The sequence below is a fragment of the Nasonia vitripennis genome, chromosome 5, assembly GCF_009193385.2.
Source record: "Nasonia vitripennis strain AsymCx chromosome 5, Nvit_psr_1.1, whole genome shotgun sequence".
In the NCBI taxonomy this organism is placed as follows: domain Eukaryota; kingdom Metazoa; phylum Arthropoda; class Insecta; order Hymenoptera; family Pteromalidae; genus Nasonia; species Nasonia vitripennis.
In genome coordinates, this window is record NC_045761.1 from 4,383,274 (window position 1) to 4,394,527 (window position 11,254).

Here is an 11,254-nt window from a genome sequence, read left to right on the forward strand (position 1 = left end):
TATAGTTGCTCATTGCGTCACTCGCTCTCTCATCTCCGTCTCTCTATATACACGTGTACATATGCGGGGGGGGGGGGGGCGTACGCGGTGGTGAGGAATCGCGCGGGGGAGGCACATATGCACACACAACGCTTCAAATTAACCGCGCGCTCGCGCTGCATGGAAATGCGGTTACGTCAGAAATTACGCTCCGCTAAGCGGCATTCCAAAGGTTTAGGCGTACGACAGCTCTCTCTCTCTCGTCGGAATTGTCTTCGAAGAAGAAGAAGATGAAGAAGGATGAAGAAGAAGGACGGCTCTGCGCGAGAAGATTTACGCCGGTCGATTATATTTTTGCAATGCCGCCGCTGTTGTATTTCTCTCCGAGCGCCTATATAAACATCGGTTAATTACACGTCTCGGCTGTCGAATTAAAAAGCACGCGTGCTTTTTATCCGCGGCTCCGATCGCGCCTCGCAATTAGCGCTCTCACCGCGACGGGCTCTTAATATACGCACGCAGCGAGGAAATTACGGTCTGCGGTCATCGCTGCCCACACCTCGTCGCGCAAGTGACAAATTTGATCTGGCTGCGCGAAAGCGTGAATCATTATTCGATACTCTCCCGGTGTCTTGTGTATGCATAAAGGTACACACTTTGGGACAGACGATACACACGTGCGAAGACCGGTAATTATACGCTTGCAGCTGATGTATACGCATCGCATAACTTGCGCGCGCGCGAGGCCATGAGAGAGAGAGAGAGAGAGAGAGAGAGAGAGAGAGAGAGAGAGAGAGAGAGAGAGAGAGAGAGAGAGAGAGAGAGAGAGAGAGAGAGAGAGAGAGAGAGAGAGATGTTTATCGCGATGCTTCCCATATTTATCGTGCGATGCGCTCGGCAATGAATATCCTTGTAATACGGGAGAGAGAGAGAGAGAGAGAGAGAGAGAGAGAGAGAGAGAGAGAGATGTTTATCGCGATGCTTCCCATATTTATCGTGCGATGCGCTCGGCAATGAATATCCTTGTAATACGGGAGAGAGAGAGAGAGAGAGAGAGAGAGAGAGAGAGAGAGAGAGAGAGAGAGAGAACCTTGCAGCCGACGCCGAAATTTACGAGTGCCGCTGTTGAATTTTCAAGAGGGTTATGTTATTGTACAACTATAATGTGCCTCGGTGTGTGCGAGTCGTTGCTTTCGCTCACGATGCCTTATATTATGCTCTTGTTCGCGGACCATGTGTAATTTTAATTAGTCTTGACGAATGCCTGCTATGCTGCTTGGGTTTATTTAGAATGTTAAATGCGGATAGACGAAATATTCGAACTTGGTTATTACTTTTGACGGCAGACTTATGCACCGAATTGTTTTTCGATGGTTTTGGATCTAAACAATTCGTTTAACATATTTCCCATGTGACTTGTGCATCAGTTATATCATGAGCGGCCCAAGTCAGCACGCTTAACGAGGCAGTTTTGGCATATACTCAGGTGGCACGCCGCTATATACATTTCACGCGCGAATTGTATATAGCGGGAATGCGTCGAAAGTTACCGATACGCCATCTATCTTCGCTCTAGCTGAGAGTCAGAATGTATATGCGGTGGGGGAATGGCTCGCACCAACCCCTAAAAATGAAAAAAGCTTTTATTTGTTGCTTTATTATAGTATACTATATACGTATGCTAATGTCGAATATTTGTGTGGAATGAGATTGTTATGTTATATACTCTTGTTTTGTTGTTGTTGCTAGTACCGTAGATAATTTGTAGTTTATTACGTCCTATTAATGTAATACTGCGTTTACGCGCTGTATTACGCTATTATGTATATTAAAATACATATTCATTTATATTTTTCACTTTATCAACCAAATTTGAATATAGAATCCGTTTTCATCAATAAATTAACAAATTCTCGTGAGTGTACACAGTAACCTCTTTGAAATAAAAAATAAACACCTATACACATTCACGAATCTAGCACGTCAGTTCACAAATAATAATAATGATAATGGTCTATTTTCGATGCGCTGATTATGCGAGCGCGTAAGCTAATATTATCGAGAAAGTTTTCAAACCCAAAATTTACCAACGTCGAAAGAAGCCATTCCCAAATCATAAAACAGCATATTATATACACAAGCACACACACACAGCGAGCATTTCATCATTCGGCGAGCAAAGTGATCTCGATTGGCCCACCTTCTTCCGCGTAAACGCTGTACATATAGTTACCGATGTGCTGTGGGACCAGTCCTCTCTGCAATTTCGAGGGTCGAAATAGAGAGAGAGAGAGAGAGAGAGAGAGAGAGAGAGAGCTACACACAGCTTTCGTCACATCTGCCGTGTGCACGTTTTGCGGTCTGAGAACGGCACGCATAGGTACGTATACATAGGTGTATATGTATGTACGTCTGCTTTCCCCAGGCAACAGGCAAGCTTCTCTCTCTCTCTCTCTCTCTCTCTCTCTCTCGCTCTCATCTCTCGCGTGAGCTTCCCGAGACTCGGAGCACGACGTCTGTCTGTCGTAGACACACGAGAGCGCATCATGCATATGCATGCTCGGCTTCTCCGTTTCGTGCATCTAACGCTCGCGCAAGTCGGAAACGAGACGTATGGGCTCATTTTGGAATTTTGATACTCCGCGATATGCTCGATTGGCGACTTTTTCCTAAATCAAGCGCAACGGACACGCGAAGCTTAGCTTTTATACAAATAGAAAAGTCATACACCCAGCGTGCGCTCGCGTGAAATGTACACAGGGCGAATATAAAACTTTTTTATTGGCGCGTGATTGATCGTTGTTTGGCGAGCGGCCACTTCTCCGGCAATTACGCCCGTATGATTTCTCGTCGTCGCCGTCGTGCAATTCCTTTTATCGTATATGTATTACGGGGTCGCGCGCGCGGATATATTTATACGCACGGATAATGGAGCATCTTCACCGCCTCGAGCCATCTATAGGATACTCGCGCGGATTCGGCCGTAACTTTCACGCGCTACAAGCGCATATAACGTACATACGCTCCCGCGAGATCTTTCTCAAGGTCACCGCCGCGACGGATGAGTCAGCTCACGTAAGAGCGGCCGTTTAATTCAAGTTAATTAATAAAAGGGAAGAAGAAGAAGAAAAAAACGAGTTCGGAAAAAATATACGGCGGCAGGATCGCACCGAGGCTGTTTGTTATTGAACGCCGTAAATTTTCAGCTTGACACTTTCGGCACTTCTTCTTGTTCTTCTTCGTTTTTTAAATGCGTGGTCTCGATATGCGCTTTATACGGATAATTGATTGGTTCGGCCAATAAATAAAGAGGAGATGCGGGCATAAAGAAGCCTCGTTTCGCTTTGGCGGAAAGTGTGCGCGTATGCGAGGACGGAATAATTTTTCACGACTCGCGCTTCGTCTGCGGGGGATCTTTTTTTTTTCATATTTGTATTGTATTTTCACGTAAGCTCCGATTGTAGAATGGAGGCATGATAATTCATACGTTTTACATAAGTACGTATCTGGAGATAAATCGCAAGAATGTTCGGCGCAATCGATTTCGACGCGAGCAAAAGACCAAAATCGACGGCATTCGACGAATCGATTACGCGCGTAAAACAAAAAATCCATACGCACACGCCCGAAGTTACAAAACATGAGAAGAGAGACAAAACAACAACAACAACAACAACAACAACAACAACGTGGGAACGAGAAAAAAATAATTCGTTTATTTCGCAGCGCAATTTTTATTTATTTTTTCTTGTATTTGTATCCCTCGCTGCCGCCTGGCGAGTGCGCCGGATAGGAGGCGGTGCCCTCGTATCGAATCATCGGCCTGTAGCCGCCCCCGTCAGCCACGTAGTCCACGTATTGCGTTCTGCCGTCCGGAAGTAAAACGTGATAACTTCCTGTCGCCTCGTCGTCCTTGCGCATTTCCCTGTGGCCGAAGTCCAGGCCGGCTTGCGCGTCCTGCACCTCGTACGAGAATTCGTAGTTCACCGGATCCTGCGGAAAATACACAATATCACACTCTCCCTTGCGTTATCATTCGCATGTACGCGTTGTTATCTCCAGTACGCTCCAGACACGCTGCTTCGCGTCGTAGATAATACCCGCATAATTGTTGCTCGCGTCCCATAAATATTACTCCGTCCGAGGGCTCTTGACGGCTGAAATTTTATTTCGCGCCGCGGCTCGTTAATCCTTAAGGGCGAGAGCCTTATTTACTCAGCGTTTGCGAACGTGATGAATCGCGCGTTTTCGAGCTCGTTTGTATAATTGAAAAAACAACGTAAATCAAAAGTGTATACGAGTTATCGCGTGGTTGTCGCTGATTCGTCAAAGAATCACATCGCGGTTATAATACACGAAGAGAAGTGGACACAACATACCCCAGCCCATTCATCAGGATGGCCCTGGTTCGGCCTTGGCGCGCCGCCGCCACTCGGCGGCAGGTATCCGGGCCCTTGCGGTTCACTCCGGATTCCGACTAGCATTGTCGCCAACAACAGTGCCTGAGGAGAAAATGACCCGTGAACTTAAAGCCCCTCCTTGCTTGTGCGTCTCTCTCGCTCTCTTGAAGTTCGAGACTATATGTACGCGTATATATGTACAGGACGATCCTTGGCATAGCTCTTGAATGCCAAGTAAATTGAGGCTGGGCTTTGAGAGGGTCAGGCGAGCGAAGGCGCGCGCGTAGCAAAGGGTACAGTGGAGAACGCGTGCCGCCTCGCTGACAAGAGAACTCGAGATGTTCTCTGTGTGCGGGACGTCGGTATATACGTGATCAAACGAAATCGTACGCAGAAATTCGCTGGATTGGTTGCCCAAGGAAAATTAGAGAGGCTGCTTTGAGCGAAGGATGGATTCAAAGCGATTTAATTAAACTTTGGAAGTTTTTTAATAGTCCTTATACGCTGCGCCAGAGACGGAGTTTCTTTTAATTGGAATGGAAATATACTGCGAGCTATTTAACAGTTTGAAGATTGAAATAGGAACAATTGATTGCAGATGTGGATGAGAATCGTAGTATCCTTGTCGTACTATTTAAATTATAAATTGCCGATTTTACCACGGAATGGAGTATTCATCAAATATTGATACGGTCTGTAATTGAAGTCGATCGTATATAGTGAATAATGGATGTTTCAGTACAGTATTGATAGTCAAGTGAAATAATCAAATAATAGATGGGTATTGATCACAGTTTTGAAGCTAGATGAATTAAATACAACGACGTATTGAACAGAGATTCGAATTTATGCTGACTTGTTGGCAATCAAAACGTAAAACAATTTACCTTAAAAATCATTGATGTAAAGTTGGAGTTCCAAGCTGAGGGACACAAAACTGAACTAAGGCTCCAGAGAAGCTATCGGGCGTTTTATATACCAGGTCCCCAGACTGCAAGCGATGAGTTGAAATAGAGGCGAAAATACAGTAATTTGCCGGATTTACAATACAAATGTAGCACTGTGATTACATTTAATAAGAAAACCGCAGATTTGTGACAGCGACGATGACGCCAGACCAGACGCTCGTCTGGCAGGTTTGCACGCGTCGATTTCCTGATCTCCTGCACCGCTCCTTACAATTGTACACTGTATTACCCGTAGTCGTACTTGTTGCACTATAGCGTTTACTGCAGTGCATTAAAAAAGCATGAAAGTAAATGACTGGAAAAAATTGTTAACAAAAGAAACGTTAACAGCCGTTTACACGTGATAAGTAATTGATAGTTATAGATAGAAAGGTAATATTAAATAGCGATAATAACTTAGCCTCTTGGATCGACACAATGAGCGACATATAGGCGAGCGTTAAGAATATACCCTTTCTATATCGCTCTCTGCGCGTGCCTGCATCACCGCATCATGTGTTGTGCAAGTTACACGTGGGACGCTAATGCACGCGCGAGCCTATTTTACACATGCAACGGATTACGCCACGATGCACTTTCCTGAGCCATCTTCCTCTAATAGTGATACAGATTCTTGATGCTAAGCAGGCCTTTCCATACGATCCTCTAATTCATGGATCAGACACGAGTGTGCCACATACCCGGATGAACAGAGCCGGCATTGATAGAGAACGCAAGATTAAGGAGCCTGATTAATTTGACGCTACCGCTACAAATACGTACTTTTGGTCTCTGTGCTAATCAGCCCCATAGTCGAGTCCTTGTTTTCTTCATCGGAAAAGCTTAGGTGTTGCAATGAGTTAAATAATAAATTCGAATTGTGATTGGACTAATTAATTTGTACATTCTGGCGAGTAAAAGTAAAAAATATATACAGGCTTGTGGTTGACCGCATACTTTATTGCTATTAATGCGGTATTTTTTTGTGCTACGGAAACTACACACATTTTTATCTTCAAGCACAGTGCTTTCTTTTTTTTATAAATAAATAATATGAATGTATGAAAAATAATTAATACGTGATTTGCAACGCAAAGTTATAAAAAGTGTTACAAAATATGTCTTAACGTTAATACTGATACTAGCACATCTTGTCATTTCATAACGAATAACGTGCGATATAAACATTATACAATGCACGAAAGATCTAAATATAGATAATACATGCTCATAGTGATATACGCAATTAATATTGATATCCACCATTTGCCGCTGCGTCTCCGCCGCTACCAGATGGATAGCCACCGCCACTTCCTCCTTGGTTTTGACCGCCCTGATTGAATCCGTTTCCACCGCTTGGACCACCAGAGGGGTAACCAGCTGTACAAATTTGCGTTAGATAATTGCCTGATGAGCATTAATTAATACGAATGTCTTACCATTGCCACCCCCGAAATTGTTGTTGCCACCGTTGCCTCCTGGGCCGCCGGATGGATATCCGCCACTACCGCTTCCTTGGCTTCCACCACCGAAGCCAGATCCACCCTGAGGACCAGATGGATAACCTCCGTTACCACCTTGCTGTCCGCCGAACTGTCCTTGTCCACCGGACGGTCCTCCAGAGGGATATCCGTTACTGCCTCCACCGTTACCACCAAAACCGCCCGCACCACCGCCTCCACCAGAAGGATAGCCAGCGTTTCCTCCAGCACCCGATGGGCCCGAAGGATAGCCAGAGTCTCCACCACCGCCGGAAGGATAACCACCGGCACCTCCAGCTCCGGTATTAGCTTCGCCTTCGTATCGGATTTGAGGTTTAAATCCATCTTGATCCGCTTCATATTCTACAATTTGTTTTCTGCCATCTGGCAAAAGAACATTAAATTCGCCCTGTGCTCGATCACCATCGCGCATTTCTGTATGTCCGAAATTACTACCTGATTGGTCGTCTTTTACTTCGTAAGAAAATTCGTATTTTGCAGGCTCCTGTAATAGAATACATTTTTGATTTTCAGAAAATAACCTTCCGTACTTGTCTACCCAACTAAAAGATTCTATGCTACTTACGTCGTTTCCTTCGTCTAATCCGTTTCCTCCAGGACCACCAGAAGAATATCCATTTCCATTACCATTGACAGCTCCAGAAGGCGGTGGCCCATAGCTATCTTGTACTTGTCCACCAAAACCACCGCCACCACCTCCTGCGTTTGATCCGCCAAAGTTGCCAGACGGTCCGCCACTGGGATATCCACTGTCTCCTCCAGGAGGGCCATAACTACTCGATGGTCTACCCCCATTGCCACCTTGTCCACCAAATCCACCATTTCCATTTCCTTGGCCCTGAGGATAGCCGTTGGAAGATGGCCTGCCTCCGTTTCCTCCGCCAAATCCACCATTACCATTTGACGGTGGACCATACGAACTCGAAGGCCTTCCACCTTGGCCTCCCTGGCCGCCTTGGCCACCCTGGCCTCCGCTACCGAATCCGTTGCCACCACTTGATGGCGGGCCATAACTGCTGGACGGCCTTCCACCAGCACCGCCGTTATTTCCGAAACCACTACCACCAGCAGGAGGACCATAACTGCTCGATGGGCTTCCGCCAGCTCCACCAAAACCACCACCGCTCGATGGTGATCCTCTGCCCCCGTTTTGACCACTGAAACCGCCTCCGTTGCCATTTGAAGGTGGGCCATAACTGCTGGAGGGTCTTCCAGCGCCGCCACCGCCGTTTTGCTGGCCAGCTCCGTTACCACCCTGCTGACCAAAACCACCAGGTTGACGTCCATTTCCTCCTCCGAATCCGCTTCCTCCTGACGGTGGCAAGTATGAGTCCGAAGGTCTGCCACCTCCGCCCTGGCCGCCAAAGCCACCGGGAGAACCAGAAGGTCGTCCACCTCCGAAACCGTTGCCACCACCATTTCCTCCAGCGTTGCCACCAAAGCCGCCGCCTCCTGCAGCGGGTGGTCCGTAAGAGTCCGAAGGTCTTCCAGCATTTCCACCGCCGAATCCATTTCCACCCTGAGATGGACGACCGCCGCTTCCACCTCCAGGTGGTCCATAAGAGTCGGACGGTCTTCCTTGGCCGGCACCGCCTTGGCCCCCGAATCCACTCGCTGGTGGTCCGTAGGAGCTCTGAGGTGCTCCTTGGTTTCCACCTCCGAATCCACCACCGGGACTACCACCGCCGAATCCACCACCGGGGCTTCCACCGCCGAATCCACCACCTCCAGCCGAGGGTGGCCCATAAGAGTCCGAAGGTCGTCCAGCGTTTCCTCCGCCGAATCCGCTTCCACCACCCTGGGGTGGTCCGTACGAGTCGGAGGGTCTGCCACCAGCAGCAGCACCACCGGGTCGACCGCTGTTTCCAGCTCCTGCTGAACCGGCGAAGCCGTTGCCACCGGCTGGTGGTCCGTAAGAGTCCTGCGGTCTTCCGGCTCCACCGCCTCCAGCACCGCTAAATTTATTGGGTTCGTTACTGCCAAAGCCAGGCGGACCATAACTGCTCGATGGCGCTCCGCCAAAGCCGTTGCCGCCACCTCCAAAATTACCGCCAGCTGCTTGACCGCCACGACCGCCAGCGCCTTGGAAGTCCGGAGGGCCGTATTGATCAGAGGGACTTGCGCCACTTGGTCGGCCGCCGCCAAAGCCACCGCCTTGTCCTGGAGGGAGGTACGAGTTTACTGGTGGCTCTGGACGTGCTGCACATAACGTTAGCACAGCTATCAAACATATTACCTGAAAAGTGATAAAACAGTCTCGGGTCAGAGTCCAAGAGAAACGGCACTTTTTTATATTTTCCCAGACGATATTGCACGGGAAATAAATTTGCTCTCAAGCGTTGATTATTTCATGGCTGCTGCAGTAGCAGTATGGCGCGTTTTATGGTCGCGCGCACGAAGAGGGAGAAAAATATTTGACGGCAGCAAAGTGCTTAAAATGTGTAATATAAGTATAGAACTCACCTTCTCCATGATCAACGATTTGAATCCCAATCGGAGCCTCACGCAACGGCTACCTGTCCAGCCTGCGGACAATAACTGTTAGGGCAATCCCAGAGGGGAATCCCCTTTGACGTAGCGGTGCTCGCAAACACCGTCCCTTTATAAGCGCACCAGCAGCGTGCAAGCGCCCGAGCTAAACGAGAATGACAAACCCGCGCTCGTAATCGACTTTATATACTCCCCGGCTCTGTCCACAGCGTTAGATCATGGATTTGGTGCAACTCCGGCGAAGATTTACAGCGAAGATCGTTATAACTGTGTCATGACGGTGAATCTATCGCTGCAGCGCTGGATGCGGCCCGGTGACGGTGCTGCACGTATGTGCATGTGTGCCCGCTGGTGGGGGCTGCTCTCCAATCAGTGCGAAGGAGAGAGCGAAGGAGAGAGCGAGGAAGAGAGAGAGAGAGAGAGAGAGAGAGAGAGAGAGTGAGAGAGAGAGAAGCCTCTGGTAGCAGCTAGCATCCCACCGATAAAGGATTCCCATACCCTCTCTATTCCGATCCGCGGAGCTCTCGTGTGCATCTGCTGCACGTCGAGAGGCGCACCATAACAAAGTTAAATGAAAGGGCAACTGCAAAATCTAGGACGACAAACGTGTATATGTATATAGCTCCTACTATACGAGCATTTTAAGCCTTTGCTCAATGGCGCGAGGGTGATGAAATTAATAGGAAAACTGGCGAAATTCATGCAAATCGCGCGGCGGCAACCTATAGCTTGCGCGCTAAAGCAATCTTGATTCTTTCCTCGGGGATTTTTTTCGCCTAATGAAAGAACGCTTTCTATGTGTACACGTATACGTTATATTTCGTCAATGATTTCATTCCGCAAAAACGGCGATTTCGCGAAGAATCTCCCCTTTCCCTCCCTCTCGCGATTGAGTATCATACTCATAACGCACGCAAGGGCCATTAAACATACACATCCATATAGGCCGAGAACAGAAACTTTATGGCTCAATAATCTTCGGTCGCATTAGCTCTCCTATATTGCATCGTGTGTCTATGCCGCTAAACAAATAACGGCAATAATAAACATGCCTCGTTAATTCAATACGCGCGCCTTATAATTGCCGCGAAAGAACGAGTATACATATATATACACACACACAACACTCGCCCGCGCGAGCGGCTCGTGCCGGCGATTAATAGCGCGCGAGCCTAATCGCAGCAGCTCGCGCTCAATTATTAAATGGTGCGAGAGCTGACTGACTAACACGCTGCGAAGCATAAATGCATCGGATCGTCGGGTCGAGAGAGAGAGAGAGAGAGAGAGAGAGAGAGAGAGAGAGAGAGAGAGAGAGAGAGAGAGAGACGTGTACAATTTACAAACGCGGAAACGTGCGCGTGTGCAGTGCAGTAATAAGGAGCTGAAGAAGCAGCCGAGGGTAACGCGATATGTGACTCGCGCGCGCCTATAAACGCCGGCGATTATGATAAATGCATGATTGCTCGTGAGAACCAGACAGGCGGCGCGCGCCCCACTATACATAATCGAACGAGTGACACGGAACGCGAGCTAGAGAGAGAGAGAGAGAGAGAGAGAGAGAGAGAGAGAGAGAGAGAGAGAGAGAGAGAGAGAGAGAGAGAGAGAGAGAGAGAGAGAGAGAGAGAGAGAGAGAGTGAGAGCAAGTGAGCTCGGAGATTTTTTCTCGGCCGCACGGCTCGGTTCCGGTTCTGTCCTGCTCTGAGATATCCTCGTATCATACATCGAGCGGAAAAGAGCGGAAGCCTCGCATATTTTCTCACATTCGGCGCGCTCCTGTACACGAGGACTGCTGCACAAGAGAGAGGATATGCGCAGCGATTTGGGACGGCTGCTCGAGATATACGTATGCATATAGCTATACGCGCACAGGGGGCTTATTTCGCCACGAGAGCGCGAAGCTCATTGTGAGCATACGAGCTGCACTTTCATTAGGCAT

The 11,254-nt window shown here is 48.1% G+C and overlaps 2 protein-coding genes across 3 annotated transcripts; both read right to left on the minus strand.

Moving 5' to 3' along the window:
• Window positions 1-3,716: 3,716 nt before the first annotated feature.
• Window positions 3,717-4,991, minus strand: LOC100379588 (cuticular protein RR-2 family member 62). The gene is made up of 2 exons (XM_031931871.1): window positions 4,359-4,991; window positions 3,717-3,972 (listed from the first exon to the last, which is right to left on the minus strand). The coding sequence occupies exons 1-2, from the start codon at window positions 4,461-4,463 to the stop codon at window positions 3,718-3,720; spliced, it is 360 nt and encodes a 119-aa protein (XP_031787731.1). The 5' UTR covers window positions 4,464-4,991; the 3' UTR covers window position 3,717.
• A 1,274-nt stretch (window positions 4,992-6,265) lies between these two features.
• On the minus strand, window positions 6,266-9,542 carry LOC100121101 (cuticular protein RR-2 family member 25). 2 transcript variants are annotated; one of them, XM_008210875.3, is made up of 5 exons: window positions 9,292-9,542; window positions 7,394-9,064; window positions 7,264-7,312; window positions 6,766-7,191; window positions 6,266-6,706 (listed from the first exon to the last, which is right to left on the minus strand). In XM_008210875.3, exons 1-5 carry the CDS (start codon window positions 9,298-9,300, stop codon window positions 6,573-6,575), a joined length of 2,289 nt encoding a protein of 762 aa, XP_008209097.1. In that variant the 5' UTR covers window positions 9,301-9,542; the 3' UTR covers window positions 6,266-6,572. The 2 variants fall into 2 exon arrangements, with proteins under 2 accessions (XP_008209097.1, XP_008209096.1); XM_008210874.3 differs by having other exon boundaries at window positions 6,766-7,312.
• Between the last annotated feature and the right edge of the window lie 1,712 nt (window positions 9,543-11,254).